The 20,023-nt window shown below is 43.0% G+C and overlaps 1 protein-coding gene across 1 annotated transcript in view; it reads right to left on the reverse strand.

Moving 5' to 3' along the window:
• Positions 1-412: 412 nt before the first annotated feature.
• Positions 413-20,023, reverse strand: part of LOC124711733 (serine/threonine-protein kinase Nek8-like) — a 146,559-nt gene continuing 126,948 nt past the window's right edge. Inside the window, exons 4-5 of the mRNA XM_047241946.1 lie at positions 3,645-3,774; positions 413-535 (exon numbers count right to left, since the gene is read on the reverse strand). Coding sequence (XP_047097902.1) covers positions 476-535; positions 3,645-3,774 — 190 coding nt within the window. The 3' untranslated portion in view covers positions 413-475. The remainder of the gene's footprint in view (positions 536-3,644; positions 3,775-20,023) is intronic.

Here is a 20,023-nt window from a genome sequence, read left to right on the forward strand (position 1 = left end):
GCATCGAATCAGTCTCAGGACTGAAGACCACAACAACAACAACAACAACAACAACAACAAGGAGGAAGGTGTGGGTGGGAGAGGGGGTAGGTGGGAGAGGGGGTAGGTGGTAGAGGTCGCAAGCTTACCTTCACTTTTCAGTTTTATGAAGGGGTATTGCTGTTACATATTTCAGTCTATCAGGAATATACCTTGGTTCAACTGACTACGAAGGTAGCTCATGGGGTCACTACGAAGGTAGCGCACTGTTTCAGCACTTCGGTTGAAACATCATATGAACTATTTCTAGAAAGATACACTTCAAATAACTTCCATTACTTATGTGCTAACCTAATACTACAATGTTCACGATCTTAGAAGTTCACATTCTAGTACAGCACTCACCGGGGCTTCAAATGGTCTTCGCAGTGCAAGCATCTCATAGATGACTACTCCAGTAGCCCAGATATCACTCTCACGCCCATAGTCACGCCCGTCACACAGCTCTGGAGATAGATAGCATGGTGTACCCACTAGTGTCTGTGCTCGAGACTTGCTGCAACAATTTCCAGGTCCACTATCATTTCACATACTGTGATGTAATTACGGAACAACTAAAGGTCACATGAGATATGTAACTGAGCTTCAGATTAACAATGTATATATTCTAACAGCATTTGCTATGCTATTAACATTTGATGTAAGAATCTTCTACAAAATTCCTACAGCTAAACCAAAATTTGGAAAATTTTTGCTAATATGGGAAGCATCAAATTCAGATTAAAATTCAAAGTGTATTTTATTGTTCTTTGAGCTGCAGGCACATCTTATCATTATTATACATTCTTTTCAAGTTGTATTTTCCTGTGTGAACTAAATCAGTTGAATCAAATATTGCTGATTCCCCAAATTAGTATTATCAAATGGATGGATGGTTAGTAAACTGGTGACTCCTGGAATACTGAAGAGTGCAGAGACCCCAGGAAACATGCAAAACCAAATGGTGACTTCATGACAAAACACCAAATGGCTTCTGATGAAGATGCAGTTGTTACAGCTGCAAGATCATCTGCGAAAGAAAACAGATGACCGTCAAGCTCAAATCAGGACAATAAATTATCTCTGTGAAGTATGACTAGCAGTTTGCTTGATAAGTTTGACAAAGTTTCTAACCCATAAACGAAAGTGTAGATTCCAAAGTTTCTGTTGGAAAAACAAGAGTTGTGGTTCACGATGTTGGATTCAGCATTTACGCAAAACAATGCTACCAGAAACCACATGAAGTTCACTGTAGCAGTCAACAGTTTAGATTCCAGGGCAGCCGTGATGATCCCTGATTTTGTACTGAAGCCATCATCATAAAAATACCTCCAGTTGAGGACAACACTGGTCAGTGAAATGTACCATTAGACCAATCGTGCAGCAGTTATTACAGAATGAATATATCAACAATAGTATGTTGTCAGATGCATAGCATCACCTGAGGAGCATCACTGAAGAAGCACAATTTAATATGTCACGTATGGTTTGTGCAGCTACTATTACCACTAAAAACAGCTGTGGTGGTCTGTGAAAGAAGTGACATCAGCTTTATATTTTCAGTAGCGAGTGATGTACTCATGATGATAGATCAAGGAAGTGAAAGACAAGCAGGCCATGAAATTCTACAAGAGTGCAAAGTTGTAAATAAAAGAAATGAGACAGTTCCTTAAAGCAATGTCGAGCGCATAAGCAAATTTAATCAGTGTCAAACGTTCAAGATTGGCCCAGTAATTAATGGCAGCTTGACCATTAATGGAAAGAACCAATCATGCTTGCTTACATTATCATATCAGTTTATATAAGGGGCAAATAAGCAAACCATTGCTATGTATATGATCGATTCACATTCTGATGTAAGCATGCTAACAGTTGGACAGAATAAGAATGCAATGGTAGCCATGCCTGTGCATCTTATGGCAGTCAACAATTTGCTGCAAGGGGATTGCAAGGTGAAAGTTGACCTGGTTTTAGCAGGAAGTTCAAGTGGAAATTTGGCTCTCAAATGTGACTGGTTGGATGGTTGATTTGGAGATTAAAAGAACTAAACTGTGTGGTTATCAGCCCCTTTCTCCTTAGTCACACAGGTCTCAGATTGAAACCATACCCCAAAGGAACCCATTTGCTTGAAATCTGGGAAAGGAACAAGATGAGAAACTATGTGTATAACCACACTGAAGTAGAAAATGAAAGTATCAAGCCAAAATCGAAAACATAATGAAACAGAAAAAAATCAGTAAAAGTTGTTAAAATAATATAGCAGATGGCCTTGGCTGGCTGATCATGGCCTTGGCTGGCTGATCACAAGAATAAAAAAGGATGAGCCAGCCACTCTGCAATATATTAAAATCTCCAGCCTAAAAACACAAGGGAAGGTGAACACAGATGTTGAAAAGATGAACACCAAGTGAAACACACAGCACCAGAGAGAGCAAGGAAGAGTTAAAATGCAGGTAGGGTGAGGGTCTGAAAGATAAGGGTCAGGCACCCACCCTTAAAAAGAATGAGAAATACTCCCTTTATGGATAAAACGTCAAGCTATGTTAGCTGCTGAGGAATTGTCACCTAAAAGCAAAGGGAGGGGTGTGTTTCAGGGACATTAAAAGTCTGCCACAGGGTGGCTAAATTTGGGCAGTCCAAAAGGGTGTGGACCACTGCAAAGCATGAACCACAGTGGCACTGAGGTAGGTCCCATGACACAGGTGGTGACCTTGAGTCAGTCAAGTATGGCTGATGTGGAGCCAGCAAAGAACAATGGAGTCCTTGCAAGGGGTTCGCATGGAGGACATTCGTCATCTCCTTTACCAGTATGTAACTTATTTTGCAAAGCTAGGGAGTGCCATTCTGTATTCCAGAGCCCAAAAATCTTTGGCATGATACCAATCGAAGATGAGATTTCACTAAGCCGATCTCCAGACTCAGTTTATGAGTAGCCTCTTTGGCTAGGCTGTCAGCAGGTTTATTTCCTGGGGTTCCAAAGTGTTCCAGGGTCCATACGAAGAACATTGACCATCCATGTTGTTCGAGAATGTAAACATACTCATACATGGACTTTACCAAAACGTGTCAAGGATAGAATTGCTCAAAAGCTTTTAAGATGCTCAAGTAGTTGCTACAAATGAGGAAGAGCACCTTGGGGCAGTAAGGGATAGGCTCAAGAGTGCGAGAGGTGGCTACTAGCTCTACAGTGAAAACACTGCACCCATCTGACAAGAAGTGCTATTCAGTATATCCTGCATGAGCATAAGCAAACACAACATGACCATCAACAACTGAGCCATCCATATAAACAACTTCTGAACCCTGGAACACATCAAGAATAGAAAGAAACATGCGGTGGAGGGCCGCAGGATGAACTGAGTCTTTTAGCACTTGGGAAAGGGCAAGACAAACCTGTGATCAAGGTATACATGTTGGAGATGCACAGGAGTGGACCCAGAGGAGATGTGGTGGAGGGAAAGAGTCTAGTTCAGTGAGAAGGGACCGGACATGCACTGCAATTATAACCCCGATCTGGGCTGCCATTGCAGAGATGGACTGCCACAGTAGAGGAAAGGAGAAGGTAATTCGGATTTTTGCATGAGCTGAAAATGTGTGCAATATAACTGGCAATCAATTGTTGTCACCTGATCCACAATGGAGGAAGTCCAGCTTACACCAGTAGGTTGTTCACAGGACTCGTTTGGAAAGCTCCCGTTGCAAGTCAAACTCCACAGTGGTGGATAGGGTCCTGCTTCCGCAGTGCTGAGGGTGATGCTGAAACATATGCAGGTCCCATAATCAAAATGGGATTGTACGATGGCTTTGTACAGCTGCAACAGTGTAGGGTGATCTGCACCCCAGTTGGTGTGACTTAGGCATCTAAGAATGTTTAGGTGCTTCCAGCACTTCTGCTTAAATGGTTCAAATGGCTCTGAGCACTATGGGACTTAACATCTATGGTCATCAGTCCCCTAGAACTTAGAACTACTTAAACCTAACTAACCTAAGAACAGCACACTTCTGCTTAGCTGATGAAGATGGAGAAGCCAAGTTAAGTGGGTGTCTAAAACCAGTCCTAAAAAGTGATAAGAGTCCACTACATTAATGAGATGGTCATCAAGATAAAGTTGTGGGTGTGGGTGAACTGTACGATGGCAACAGCAGTGCATGATCTAAGCCTTGGCAGCTGAAAACAGAGCTGTGGGTGAAGGCCCATGACCTTTTGTATTGCTTCCTGCAGTTGATGTTCAGCCACACCAATAGCAGATGAGCAAAAGGAAATGAAAAGTCATCAGCATATAAGGAGGTTGATTCTGAGGACCCCATAGCTGCTGCGAGACCATTAATGGCAACTATAAAGAGAGGAATGCTCAATATAGAGCCCTGCAGCACTCCATTCTCTTGTATATGAGGAAAACTGTGTGAAGCACTGACTAACTCTGAAGGTGCTGAGTGACAAATAGTTCTGTATACAAATGTGGAGTGGGTCCTGGAGGCCCTACTCATGTAATGTAGCAAGGATGTGGTGTCACCAAATGGTGTCACAGGCTTTTGTCAAAAAAGACAGCAATAAGGTAGTGATGATGGGAAAAGGCCATTTAGATGGCAGACTCCAGGTATACTAAGTCCTCAGTGGTCAAGCAACATTGGCAAAAGCCCTCTGGGTTGGAGACTCAAGGAACCAACACAACTGCCAATTCACCATATGTTCAAGTAGCTTATACAGAACATTGGTGAGACTAATAGGACAATAGCTATCCATATCTAGTGGGTTCTTACTAGGTTTTGCACTGGAATGATAATACTTTCTTGTTACTGTGACAGAAATTCTCCTTCGCACCAGACACAGTTGAAGATGGCATGGATGTGTTGCTAGTTATCCGCTTATAGATGTTTAATCATTTGGTGCTGGATGTGGTCTGGCCCAGGCATTGTGTCAGGACAATGTGCAAGTGCGTTGATAAATTCCCACTCACTGAATGGAGCATTATATGACTGAGTGTGGTGTGTAGTAAAAGATGGATGTTGTTGTTCCTCCTCCTACTTTCGGGTACAAAAGGTGGGGGTTATAATTCTCAGACACAGAGGTACAAGCATAATACTCAGAAAAACATTCTGCGATTTCATCTGAGATGATGTGACTTACCAAATGAAAGTGCTGGCAGGTTGACAGACACACAAACATACACACAAAATTCAAGCTTTCGCAACAAACTGTTGCCTCATCAGGAAAGAGGGAAGGAGAGGGAAAGACGAAAGGATGTGGGTTTTAAGGGAGAGGGTAAGGAGTCATTCCAATCCCGGGAGCGGAAAGACTTACCTTAGGGGGAAAAAAGGACGGGTATACACTCGCACACACACACACACACACACACACACACACACACACACACACACACACACACACACACATATCCATCCACACATACACAGACACAAGCAGACATATTTAAAGACAAAGAGTTTGGGCAGAGAGGTCAGTCGAGGCAGAAGTGCAGAGGCAAAGATGTTGTTGAATGACAGGTGAGGTATGAGTGGCGGCAACTTGAAATTAGCGGAGATTGAGGCCTGGTGGATAACAGGAAGAGAGGATATACTGAAGAGCAAGTTCCCATCTCCGGAGTTCGGATAGGTTGGTGTTAGTGGGAAGTATCCAGATAACCTGGACGGTGTAACACTGTGCCAAGATGTGCTGGCCATGCACCAAGGCATGTTTAGCCACAGGGTGATCCTCATTACCAACAAACACTGTCTGCCTGTGTCCATTCATGCGAATGGACAGTTTGTTGCTGGTCATTCCCACATAGAATGCGTCACAGTGTAGGCAGGTCAGTTGGTAGATCACGTGGGTGCTTTCACACGTGGCTCTGCCTTTGATCGTGTACACCTTCCGGGTTACAGGACTGGAGTAGGTGGTGGTGGGAGGGTGCATGGGACAGGTTTTACACCGGGGGCGGTTACAAGGGTAGGAGCCAGAGGGTAGGGAAGGTGGTTTGGGGATTTCATAGGGATGAACTAAGAGGTTACGAAGGTTAGGTGGACGGCGGAAAGACACTCTTGGTGGAGTGGGGAGGATTTCATGAAGGATGGATCTCATTTCAGGGCAGGATTTGAGGAAGTTGTATCTCTGCTGGAGAGCCACATTCAGAATCTGATCCAGTCCCGGAAAGTATCCTGTCACAAGTGGGGCACTTTTGTGGTTCTTCTGTGGGAGGTTCTGGGTTTGAGAGGATGAGGAAGTGGCTCTGGTTATTTGCTTCTGTACCAGGTCGGGAGGGTAGTTGCGGGATGCGAAAGCTGTTGTCAGGTGGTTGGTGTAATGCTTCAGGGATTCCAGACTGGAGCAGATTCGTTTGCCACGAAGACCTAGGCTGTAGGGAAGGGACTGTTTGATGTGGAATGGGTGGCAGCTGTCGTAATGGAGGCACTGTTGCTTGTTGGTGGGTTTGATGTGGATGGACGTGTGAAGTTGGCCATTGGACAGGTGGAGGTCAACATCAAGGAAAGTGGCATGGGATTTGGAGTAGGACCAGGTGAATCTGATGGAACCAAAGGAGTTGAGGTTGGAGAGGAAATTCTGGAGTTCTTCTTCACTGTGAGTCCAGATCATGAAGATGTCATCAATAAATCTGTACCAAACTTTGGGTTGGCAGGCCTGGATGACCAGGAAGGGTTCCTCTAAGTGACCCATGAATAGGTTGGCGTACGAAGGGGCCATCCTGGTACCCATGGCTGTTCCCTTTAATTGTTGGTATGTCTGGCCTTCAAAAGTGAAGAAGTTGTGTGTCAGGATGAAGCTGGCTAAGGTAATGAGGAAAGAGGTTTTAGGTAGGGTGGCAGGTGATCGGCATGAAAGGAAGTGCTCCATCGCAGCAAGGCCCTGGACGTGCAGGATATTTATGTATAAGGAAGTGGCATCAATGGTTACAAGGATGGTTTCTGGGGGTAACGGATTGGGTAAGGATTCCAGGCGTTCGAGAAAGTGGTTGGTGTCTTTGATGAAGGATGGGAGACTGCACGTAATGGGTTGAAGGTGTTGATCTACGTAGGCAGAGATACGTTCTGTGGGGGCTTGGTAACCAGCTACAATGGGGCGGCCGGGATGATTGGGTTTGTGAATTTTAGGAAGAAGGTAGGGGTGCGGGGTGTCTGTGGGGTCAGGAGGTTGATGGAGTCAGGTGAAAGGTTTTGTAGGGGGCCTAAGGTTCTGAGGATTCCTTGAAGCTCTGCCTGGACATCAGGAATGGGATTACCTTGGCAAACTTTGTATGTGGTGTTGTCTGAAAGCTGACGCAGTCCCTCAGCCACATACTCCCGACGATCAAGTACCACGGTCGTGGAACCCTTGTCCGCCGGAAGAATGACGATGGACCGGTCAGCCTTCAGATCACGGATAGCCTGGGCTTCAGCAGTGGTGATGTTGGGAGTAGGATTAAGGTTTTTTAAGAAGGATTGAGAGGCAAGGCTGGAAGTCAGAAATTCCTGGAAGGTTTGGAGGGGGTGATTTTGAGGAAGAGGAGGTGGGTCCTGCTGTGACGGAGGACGGACCTGTTCCAGGCAGGGTTCAATTTGGATAGTGTCTTGGGGAGTTGGATCATTAGGGGTAGGATCAGGATCACTTTTCTTCGTGGCAAAGTGATACTTCCAGCAGAGAGTATGAGTGTAGGACAGTAAATTTTTGACAAGGGCTGTTTGGTTGAATCTGGGAGTGGGGCTGAAGGTGAGGCCTTTGGATAGGACAGAGGTTTCGGATTGGGAGAGAGGTTTGGAGGAAAGGTTAACTACCGAATTAGGGTGGTGTTGTGCCAGATAGTGTTGATTGGGATTTTGAGGTTTTGGAGGGAGTGGAGCTGGAAGTGGGAGACTGAGTAGATGGGAGAGACTGGGTTTGTGAGCAATGAGAGGTGGTTGAGGTTTGCTGGAAAGGTTGTGAAGAGTGAGAGAGTTGCCTTTCCGGAGGTGGGAAACCAGGAGATTGGATAGTTTTTTGAGGTGAAGGGTGGCATGCTGTTCTAATTTGCGGTTGGCCTGTAGGAGGATGCTCTGAATAGCTGGTGTGGATGTGGGAGAGGAAAGATTGAGGACTTTTATTAAGGATAGGAGTTGACGGGTGTGTTCATTGGCTGAGTTGATGTGTAGGTGAAGGATTAGGTGGGTGAGGGCAATGGATTGTTCAGTTTGGAACTGGTATAGGGACTGATGGAAAGAAGGGTTGCAGCCAGAGATGGGAACTTTAAGTGTGAGGCCTTTGGGGGTTATGCCAAACGTCAGACAAGCCTGAGAAAATAAAATATGCGAGCGTAATCTGGCTAGGGTGAAGGCATGTTTGCGGAGGGAATGTAAATAAAACTTAATGGGGTCGTTGTGGGGGTGTTGTGAGGGTGACATGGTGTTAGGTGGAAAGTGTAACATGAGGTTGAAATGAAAATGAAGCTTGAACTTTGTGTGTATGTTTGTGTGTCTGTCAACCTGCCAGCACTTTCATTTGGTAAGTCACATCATCTTTGTTTTTAGATATATTTTTCCTACGTGGAATGTTTCCCTCTAATATATATATATATATATATATATATATATATATATATATATATATATATATATGTGTGTGTGTGTGTGTGTGTGTGTGTGTGTGTGTGTGTGTGTGTGTGTGTGTGTGTGTTCCCAGGTATTCCTGCAGGGGTCTGATATCCGTAAACACATCTGAGCTTAGTCCAAACTGGGGAGGGGGGGCAACCTGAGTAACAAGATATTGCTGATTCAGCTGCAGAAACAATGGTTGGAATAATATTCCGCCTTAGCACATCAATGTTGCCCTGCACTAGAGATCCAGTGATGGTAGCAGAAATGAAAGCATCCCAGTCAGCCTTGGTAAGAGCCCATATGGGCAATGTCCAGCTGCATGACATCGGGGCAGGGACAGGAAGAGTGGAAAGTAGTCACTACCACACAAGTCACCGTGAGCTGTCCCATGAATAGATGGTAGAAGGCCAGAACTGCAAACAGAGATCAATGGCCAAGTAAGTGCCATGTGTCACACTGAAATGAGTGGGGACACCTGTATTTAGGATGCACAGATCAAACTGAGTTAACAGATTCTCAACATCTTTACCACAGCCAGTAATCTTGGTTCCACCCAACGATGGGTTATGGGCATTGAAATCATGCAAAAGTAGGAAAGGTGAAATGAGTTGATAAATTAGTGTAGCCCATACATTTTGTGATACTTCACCATATGGAGGAAGGTAAACATTGCAGATGGTAATTTCCTGTGTTACCCTCACCCTGACAACCACAGCTTCTAAAGCTGTTTGGAGGGGCCCTGCTTTTCTATAGACAGAGGTAAAGATACATGTATATATTCTACCTGACATGCTGTTACAGTCATTACAATTTTTGTAATATCCCTGATCACCACAAAGGGTGGGGTCCACATTACTGGAAACCAGGTTCCCTGACGGGAAATGCAGAAAGCACTTCTAATGCTTAAGAGTTGTTATAGCTCAGCCAGATATGGGAAAAAACCACCACAATTCCACTGGAAAATGACACCTTCTGTAGTATGGGAAGGCATGAAGGGACCAGAGAAGCAGTTTATCCCTCTTGGTCACCTACAACCACTGGTTGAATGCTTGTATCCATTACCATCACTGCTGAGGTGTCAGCGAGACACAGGTCTCGGGGGATGTGAGAATCTGTCATCCTCAGATGCAAAACTGATAGGGAGTGGTGGTGTGGAGGCCACCAGAGTTTGTTTCTTACCAGGTTTCTTCTCGATCTGCTTGACCTCTCGCTTCTCTCTAGGGGCTTGCTGGGAGGGCTGCTCTGAAGAACCTTCAGGCACAGATGAAGAGCATGAAGCCCTTTGACCAATGGTTTGTGGCTCCTTCAGCCACTGGGTGGTGTCCAGGTTTTCATGGGGAGAGACTTTGGATGGCAAAGTCCCAAGTCCCAAAGGAATCTTTCTGTGTGAGAAGAGCCGAAGAAGGTTGTTGGTTCTCTGGCTGGGGGGAGCAGATCTTTGGGAGCAACAGAAGAGGAAGCACCTCCAAAGGAGAAGGGTGTAGTCAGGCAGCCCTGAGGGTCCACTGTACAAAGCAGAGAGGGTGATGTAGTCACAGCTGCAGCATAGGAGGATGTCAATCAAAGGGAATTCAACCAGTCATATTTCATTTTAGCCTCTTGGTAAGTCAGCCTGTCCATAATTTTCCTCCCCTTTTGAAGAACCATGTAGTCTGGCAAGAAGGGGATTAGTTCTCTCCACAGTTGACACAGGTGGGAGGAGGGGCACGTGGAATATTCAGATGCAATGGACGTCCACAATCTTGACATGTGGTGCTGAAATTGCACTGGAAAGACATACGCCCAAATTTCCAGCACTTAAAATAACACACATGGTAAAGGACATATGGTTTTATGTCACATTAGTATACCATCAGTGTACCTTTTCAGGTAACAAATCATCCTCAAAAGCCAAGACAAAGGCAGCAGTAGCAACCCTATTATCTTTCTCCTATGACATGCTGGATGAAGTGAACACCCCATTCTTCTAAGCTGACTAGTAGCTTCTTGTTTGACTGCAATAGGAGTTCCCTATGAAAAATAATACCCTGGACCATACTTAAGCTTTTATGTAGAGTGACCAAAATGAGACTATCACTCGGCTTCCCACAGGTGAGCAATGCCTGTGGCTGGGCTGGGGATGCTGTCTGAATCAGGGCTGATCCATTTCTCATTTTGGATAGCACTGCCACTACCCCCAAACTTATCCTCCAAGTTTCAACAAAAAATAGAGGCTTTGCAGCCAGATAGGAGTCCCCATCTGTTATTTCTGCAAACTAAGTGCCAAGGCAAATACATGTCTTTTCTCTGTGGCCCTACATTCCTCCCATGGTGATGCTAGGGAGGGGAATGATTTGGGGTCATACTTCTTGATGCTGAACTCTAGCCTTCCCTTCTTAGAGAGAGCTGGGGCCATTCGGCCACCAGCAAAAGATGACATGGTCCACTTCCCTGCAGGTCATCTGCCCTGATGCCACCCATTCTGATCAGAGGCTCTCACCATGGTCACCACCTACACACAGCAAAGGGCACCTGGTGCGATGGCCTTTGCTGAGAGTCCTCATACCAAAGATGATTGGCATATATGGGGAGTTTGCAGCTCAGGCATCAGCAGTGCAATCCCTGAATTGTCAAAAGAGCTACCACAAAGAGGGTACATGACAACCCCTTCATGACAGACAAGCTACTATGATGGATACTGGATGTGAGAAAATCCATCAATATAATGGGTGCAGAAGAGGACAGCAGACAATGGATGTAAGTGAAGTACCCTGCAAGGCATCCTCACCAAAATAGCTCGATTATGGATGGAGTTGCAGAGCCATGACAATAATAGGTGCAGAAGGTCTCGGCACACAATGAATGTATAATGCACCATGCAAGGCATCCTTCCCCAAATTGCCCGCACTTCTGAAAAGGGGGGGGGGGGCATAACTTAGAACTTAGATGGCCAAAAAGAAGAAGACTCCTATTAGTTACCTCTTACTACAGGCAGGAATACCTGGGGTCTACTCTAGCCCCTGAACCCACAGTGTAATCACAAATGTGGTCAAACTGATATCAGGCTGTCGGTAAATCTCAGTGTAGCCAGATTATGATGACCAATAAAGTCACTGCAGGTACTATATGCAAAGATCATAAAAGTACCAGCTCCTTTCCATGTAGCTTGCTTATACAAGAGACCAGACAGGAAGCTGATGGTCAAATAGGAAAAGTGTAGCACACTATGGCACACCATAATAAAATGACACCTGGCCAGCTAGTCTATTTAAGGCTAAGAAAAATGGCTGCAACAAAAGCAGAGTTTGAAGAGATGCTGCAAGCTGGCACTATACACAGACCAGATAGCATGTGGCCATCACCACTGCAGTTGGTAAAAAAGAAACAACACTTGGTGGCCTTGTAGAGATCACCGTGCATTAAATGCACATATTATCCTGGACTGCTATCCAATTCCTAGTGCGAGGGTTGACTGAAAAGTAATGCCCCCACCTTTGTAACTCTTCAACAGTTGGCAGCATTGGTATGCGACCGGTACTGGCTTGTTCCATAGCGTCTTCTCTACAACTCCAGTTGGCGGGAAGCCTTGTTGTTGTTGTGGTCTTCAGTCCTGAGACTGGTTTGATGCAGCTCTCCATGCTACTCTATCCTGTGCAAGCTTTTTCATCTCCCAGTACCTACTGCAACCTACATCCTTCTGAATCTGCTTAGCGTATTCATCTCTTGGTCTCCCTCTACGATTTTTACCCTCCACACTGCCCTCCAATACTAAATTGGTGATCCCTTGATGCCTCAGAACATGTCCTACCAACCGATCCCTTCTTCTGGTCAAGTTGTGCCACAAACTTCTCTTCTCCCCAATCCTATTCAATACTTCCTCATTAGTTATGTGATCTACCCATCTAATCTTCAGCATTCTTCTGTAGCACCACATTTCGAAAGCTTCTATTCTCTTCTTGTCCAAACTATTTATCGTCCATGTTTCACTTCCATACATGGCTACACTCCATACAAATACTTTCAGAAATGACTTTCTGACACTTAAATCAATACTGGATGTTAACAAATTTCTCTTCTTCAGAAACGCTTTCCTTGCCATTGCCAGCCTACATTTTATATCCTCTCTACTTCGACCATCATCAGTTATTTTGCTCCCCAAATAGCAAAACTCCTTTACTACTTTAAGTGCCTCATTTCCTAATCTAATTCCCTCAGCATCACCCGACTTAATTAGACTACATTCCATTATCCTTGTTTTGCTTTTGTTGATGTTCATCTTATATCCTCCTTTCAAGACACTGTCCATTCCATTCAACTGCTCTTGCAAGTCCTTCGCTGTCTCTGACAGAATTACAATGTCATCGGCGAACCTCAAAGTTTTTATTTCTTCTCCATGAATTTTAATACCTACTCCGAATTTTTCTTTTGTTTCCTTTACTGCTTGCTCAATATACAGATTGAACAACATCGGGGAGAGGCTACAACCCTGTCTTACTCCCTTCCCAACCACTGCTTCCCTTTCATGTCCCTCGACTCTTATAACTGCCATCTGGTTTCTGTACAAATTGTAAATAGCCTTTCGCTCCCTGTATTTTACCCCTGCCACCTTTAGAATTTGAAAGAGAGTATTCCAGTCAACATTGTCAAAAGCTTTCTCTAAGTCTACAAATGCTAGAAACGTAGGTTTGCCTTTCCTTAATCTTTCTTCTAAGATAAGTCGTAAGGTCAGGATTGCCTCACGTGTTCCTGTGTTTCTACGGAATCCAAACTGATCTTCCCCGAGGTTGGCTTCTACTAGTTTTTCCATTCGTCTGTAAAGAATTCGTGTTAGTATTTTGCAGCTGTGACTTATTAAGCTGATAGTTCGGTAATTTTCACATCTGTCAACACCTGCTTTCTTTGGGATTGGAATTATTATATTCTTCTTGAAGTCTGAGGGTATTTCGCCTGTTTCATACATCTTGCTCACCAGATGGTAGAGTTTTGTCAGGACTGCCTCTCCCATGGCCGTCAGTAGTTCCAATGGAATATTGTCTACTCCGGGGGCCTTGTTTCGACTCAGGTCTTTCAGTGCTCTGTCAAACTCTTCACGCAGTATCATATCTCCCATTTCATCTTCATCTACATCCTCTTCCATTTCCATAATATTGTCCTCAAGTACATCGCCCTTGTATAGACCCTCTATATACTCCTTCCACCTTTCTGCTTTCCCTTCTTTGCTTAGAACTGGGTTTCCATCTGAGCTCTTGATATTCATACAAGTCGTTCTCTTATCTCCAAAGGTCTCTTTAATTTTCCTGTAGGCGGTATCTATCTTACCCCTAGTGAGATAGGCCTCTACACCCTTACATTTGTCCTCTAGCCATCCCTGCTTAGCCATTTTGCACTTCCTGTCAATCTCATTTTTGAGACGTTTGTATTCCTTTTTGCCTGTTTCCCTTACTGCATTTTTATATTTTCTCCTTTCATCAATTAAACTCAATATTTCTTCTGTTACCCAAGGATTTCTACTAGCCCTCGTCTTTTTACCTACTTGATCCTCTGCTGCCTTCACTACTTCATCCCTCAAAGCTACCCATTCTTCTTCTACTGTATTTATTTCCCCCATTCCTGTCAATTGCTCCCTTATGCTCTCCCTGAATCTCTGTACAACCTCTGGTTCTTTTAGTTTATCCAGGTCCCATCCGGGAAGCCTTAGCATTGAACAATTATGTTGTTACAGTGTTAAGTACGGAACCCTGCGCAGATGGACAGTCAATATGATTTAAGCAACATGCAGTCATTGAATTCTTGACAGCAGAGGGTGTCACCCCAAAGGATATTCATCAGAGAATGAAAGCAGTTTATGGTGATTGTGTTGATGTGAGTACTATGCATTGTTGGACAAGTAAGTTTAAAGTTGTTTAGGCGGGAACATCTGATGTGCATGACAAACAAAGAGTTGGACACCCTGTGACAGCAACCACCAAGTTTCACAAGCAAAATGTTGATAGATTGATTCAGGATGATCTTCGTATCACTCAGAGAGAAATTGCAAGCACAATCGACATTTCAAAAGAATGTGTGCATCACATAATTGCTTTGCTTGGCTATCAGAAGATATGTGCATGACAGGTATCCCAGATGCCTACTCCTGAAATGAAAGCGCACAGACTTGAAATTTGCTAGGAACTCCTTTCGCATTATAAGAATGAAGATACACAGAACTCACATCAACACAATCAACATAAACTGCTTACATTCTTTGATGAATCTCCTTTGGGGTGACACATTCTGCTGTCAAGAATTCAGTGACTGTGCATTGCTCAAATTGCATTGGGCGACCATCTGCGCAGGATTCCACACTTTACACTGCAAAAACACCACCATTCAAAGCTAAGGCTTCCCGCCAACTGAAGCTGTAGAGAAGAGGCTATGGAACAAGTCAGTACCTGCCACATACAAACACTGCGAACTGTTGCAGAGTTACGAAGGTGGAGGCATTACTTTTCAGTCAACCCTCATGTAATGAACTTCACAAATGTGCTAGCCAGAGCTACAATTTTCAGCATGGTTGATTGTAAAAAGGCTTACAAGGTTCACAATCAGATACTGTTAGAAGCAAAGAACATACCAAAGACCACAGTAGAAACATCATTTGGTGTATATAAATACCTATGTATGCCATTTGATTTACAAAAGGGTGCCAGAAATGGTTACGGGGACGGTGTTTCTGTTTAATTTATCTGGATAATATCTTGATATTTTCTTAAGCAGCAGTGTTGCAAGAGGAGAACATCAGAACAGTGTTCAGCAAGATACGCAAATAAAGTCTAAAAATCAATAAAGAAAAATGAGTTCTGCACCAGGAGCAGGCAACATTCCTCAGGCATACTTTTTCAGTGGCTGGTATTTATCCACTAAAAGGGAAGATTGAGCTGATTAAGGACATTCCATGCCCAATTAAGAAGATTCCTGGGAATTGCTAATTTCTATCAATGACACCTACAGGGAGCAGCAGAGATTCATGTACCACTACAACAGCAATATCAGGTAATGACACCACAGGACAATGACCCCTGCCATGGATGCCAGGAATGCAGTGCACATTCAAAAAGATGAAAGCAAACTTACAGAAAGCAGTTCTGTTGTCTTACGCAGTCCAAGATCACCATTAGCTATAGTGGTTGATGCTAACCTGCAAGCTATTAGTGCAGCTCTCCACTCGTCAGCCAAAAAGGATTGGAAGCCATTAGGTTTTTTCACCCATAAGCTTTTGTGCCCAAAACACTATGCAAAACAGTTGACAGTATTCATAACCCCACCCACCCTAATGCAAAAGCTGATGATAGAGAGATTTTTGTGGTCCAGTATAAAGAAATTAAGAAATAAGTTAAGTGGACTGACATGCACACAAGCCAGTGGGAGAATTCCCAGAGACAACAAGGTACTTCTCCCATGTCCATACAGATACCATGGGCTCGTTACTGCCATCAGGAGGATATCACTATATATTTATCATGGTCAACAGATACACTCAGTGGGATGATGTGATACCAGTCAGTGACATCTCAGAAGAGACAACAGCAAGGACTGTTTTAGTGGCCTTTATACCCCATTTTGCCTGTATAGCTCATATTGTAACAGATCAGGAATGGCAATTTGAGTTGACACTGTTCCTCGAGATGTCCACGTTATGTGGTTTCCTACACTACTATAGAACCAGCTACCACTCCACAAGCAATGGGATGGTTGGGAACTGGCACAGGACATTAAAAGCTGCAGTTATGTGTCCTGCTGCATGGCACGTAAGCCAGACACTGTGAACATCAAAAGCAGAAATGAATTATGGAGAACTAATATGCCCACCATTAGAGATTGTTTCAATGCATCAGTTACCAGTGGCTACAGAACTGCCATATTTGTTGCAGTAAATCAAATTCAAAATAGACCTTAAATATTCTCTTACACAAAGACCTTAAACATAATCATCTTGCGGTGTTGCAGTTCTTCTTCTTCTTATGTCCATGCTTGCTATGAAAACACAATGAGGAATTCCACCATATGCAAGACACCTGATCTGTTTTGTTTTACCCAGACATGTTTCAGCACTTTTTGTGCTATCTTCAGAAAGTGCAGTGTCAAGCAACCATAGGTCACGAAATCAGCCCATTCACCTCACCAACAACATATGAGAAAGCACTACAGCATCAAAGCCATGAGAAGTTGCATATTGTGTTCCTCGCCCTACCTTAAATATGCTCCCACAAATGTTAAAAACCGATACAGTGCACCCATAATTACAAAAACCATATTCTGAGCCATTAAATGTTTGAAAGCTTGATGAGCACACAGTGCAGATAATTTGTTGAGACACACTGCTGGTGGTGTCACTTGAATGAGTAAAACTGGTATATTTACTGACACCATATACTCCTGTAGAACATTAGGAAACATAACTCCATTTCAGTGACTTCAAGTTAAATGGTGGTGGGGCTGCCCATGAAGTCCCAGTGTCACTCTCACCACAGCAAGCAAGCCCACAAGGAACTTTGGAAATACTGTCAGTCTACACTAAAGGAGACCAATAGTGGATTACAGGTACTTGCACATTTCAGGTGTTATGTTTTACTGTGTGGAAGCCCAGTGTCAAGTTGAGTTTTCCTAACTGTGTGAAACAAATCATTTATACCAAACTCAATGGATCAGTGTTATTGAATAATGGCTGGTTACTATACTAACACACAATAATTCTGAGAAGAAAGTTACACTCACTTTTACAAGATTGGTTTTATTTACTCTCATTAGCAGCCTACCATTACAGCAGACATAGCTACATGTCATATATAAATATTTACAAAAAATGAACTTTCAAAAATATTGGCCAAATTGGCAAACTGGATGACATTTGTCTAAAAGTGGGCCACATCTAGAGCAAGTATAAGGTCCTACACTGAACAGGTAGATGGACAAAGAGGGCAGTGCTACAGGTGTTCCACAATTTGTTGTTCTCCTCACCCACTTGTTGTCCTCACATGTGAAACTCCACAGTGTAAGAGAGAACTTCGCCCTACTGACGCCAGTTCTTAAGTGGTTAAGGGACCTCTTAAACGCCCCACTTATCACTGTGGCCAGCCAGGAGATGTTCTAATGGTTCAATCCACTCTTGTATGGATTTCCACCAAAAGAGTCTTGCCTTGTCTGGAAAGAGTTTCAAAATATCTGCTGTTTGAAGAAAACTTTCTTGGTTTTAGCCTACAGTGAGGTAGCTCATGACCAAACAATACGTGACTTTGTGACAAATATTTAAAGGTATTATAGTGGTGAGACAGTGAATCATTTTAGCAGGGTAGGTTTTTAGGCAGGTTTTAAGCACCCAGTAATCACCTTGAAAGCTTCATTTAGAGTAGGGTCTGCAGTTTTGGCACGAGAAATTTTTTACGAAACAGGGGGAATAGCATAGGACCAAAGCAGAGGCTTCGCTCTCCAGTTTGTGTCTCTTAATGTTCTCATATTTTATTCCAAGTGCCGGTTTTCTGTTTGAAGTTGGAATAGTGCTCTCTGAAGGTAACAGAGTACTCTTATGTTACCCTTAGGTACTTATGAGTGAAGCAATGTTCCAAGAGGGTGCCATTACAAGACACATTCAAATTTTCTTGAGGGACCCTGTTCCTGAGATAGAAAGAACAGAATTTAGTTTTTGACGGGTTGGGCTGTAGGTATTTTGACTTAGAGTATGTGCTTAGTCCTTTCAAGGCACCACAAAGAGCTCTATCTCTTCAAATGTTGCACCTGATGGGCAAGGTCAGCATAGATAAAACTTCTTGTTAGAAAGAGGCTGGTCATTTGTATAAACATTAGATAGAAATGGTGCCATCAGGCTTCCTTGATGCAGTCTATTTTTCTGGAGTCTTCACTTAGGGTACTTTGTTGCCCTTTAAAATCGACAAGGAATCTTCTATTCTGCAACAGTGTTTATACCAACTTGGTAAGTTTCGGATCCTTGGTGAGAACAAGTACTTTTTGTAAGAGAATATGGTGGTTAACTATATCATAAGCAGCACTAAAGGCAATGGCAATACCTTCTGTGATGTGTGTGGTTTCAAAACCATCTTCAATATGCTGAGGATCTGGCTGAAGTTCTGTGCAACAGTGCTCTTGCCTCATCTGAAGCCTACTTGTGGAATGAGCAGTTAATCAACAGGCTGAATGAGTCAGCTGTGTGGCATTCTTTGAATATCTTGTATAGCTGTCACAGGAAAGATAGTGGCCAATAGTTCTTGATGTCCCTACTGTGTTTTCCAGGCTTCAGAATGGCTATTACATGTGCTCTCCACCATAATTTTGAGATATTGGGACCACCTTAAGCATCTTCTGTTTTAATACCTTTATGATTGGTGGGAAAAACACAATTGTCAACTTCTGCAACAATACAGTCTTTGAACAACATTACACAATATTTGTGACAGTACTATGGAGTCACTTGAGCAGATGGCTCAGTTTCATATTCTGTATGTGCTTCAGTTCACTTCAAACATTTACAACATTTAACTAAATGATATTTTTAGTTTCCCTAATGCAAGTGTTGCATAATGAAAAATATGGAACTAAAGCAAGTGGTGCACACCAGTAGCTTATGTTGTGTTTCCCTTGAACACCCTATTTTGCTTTCGAGAGACTGAAGACAATATCACTGTTGAGATATATTTACGCTAAGAGAGACACAAACGTACAACAATTTAAAACAAAAGTCTATACCATTCAGAAGATGTTTACAGTTGGAAAAAGGATACACACAGCAAATATATCATTATATCTTAAGAGGAGATTAAATGCTGAAATTTACGTTAGGCTTAAATTTCTTGAAAGCACATTTTATAACTAGTGGAACAAGCTGGTCATTCGACACTAAAAAAAACTTTAAAATCAACACATTAACACAATTAATATAATAATCTTACTATTTATGCTTTATCCAAATGTTCTGCTGCTTAGATCAAAGAATAGGTCCTTACAATGAAGATAAGCTGGATCCTCTTCATGCACAACACTGAATAGGTCCTCATCAAATGCATTTTTGTGGGAAAAGTTCTTTTCCTAAGTCACATTTGTGTTTTCTTGTTTCTTTCAGTATACTACTTTCCTCACTCCTTTACTTAATTTAGATTGTGTGAACTTTATAATTCAGTTAAACATTTACCTGTTTTCCTTTTCATCGTATTACAAGCTAGGAAAACAGATGTGTGAGGAAAATCATTAAATTAAGCCTATCATGCAAAATTTGCTGGACTTTTATCAAAAAGACAATTGTCTCATGAAAATTATAAAATTATGAAACAGGATTATTTGCCAGTACTAATACTTTCAGGATGAATGTCAGTACTGATGGGACACACTAACTTAACTTTCACAACTAAGTTTCTTCCTTTGGGAGGGGAGAGAGGTAGATTGGGGTATGTTATAAGGAAGCTCAGACCACTCAGAC

Source organism: Schistocerca piceifrons, chromosome 1, assembly GCF_021461385.2.
Source record: "Schistocerca piceifrons isolate TAMUIC-IGC-003096 chromosome 1, iqSchPice1.1, whole genome shotgun sequence".
Lineage (NCBI taxonomy): Eukaryota > Metazoa > Arthropoda > Insecta > Orthoptera > Acrididae > Schistocerca > Schistocerca piceifrons.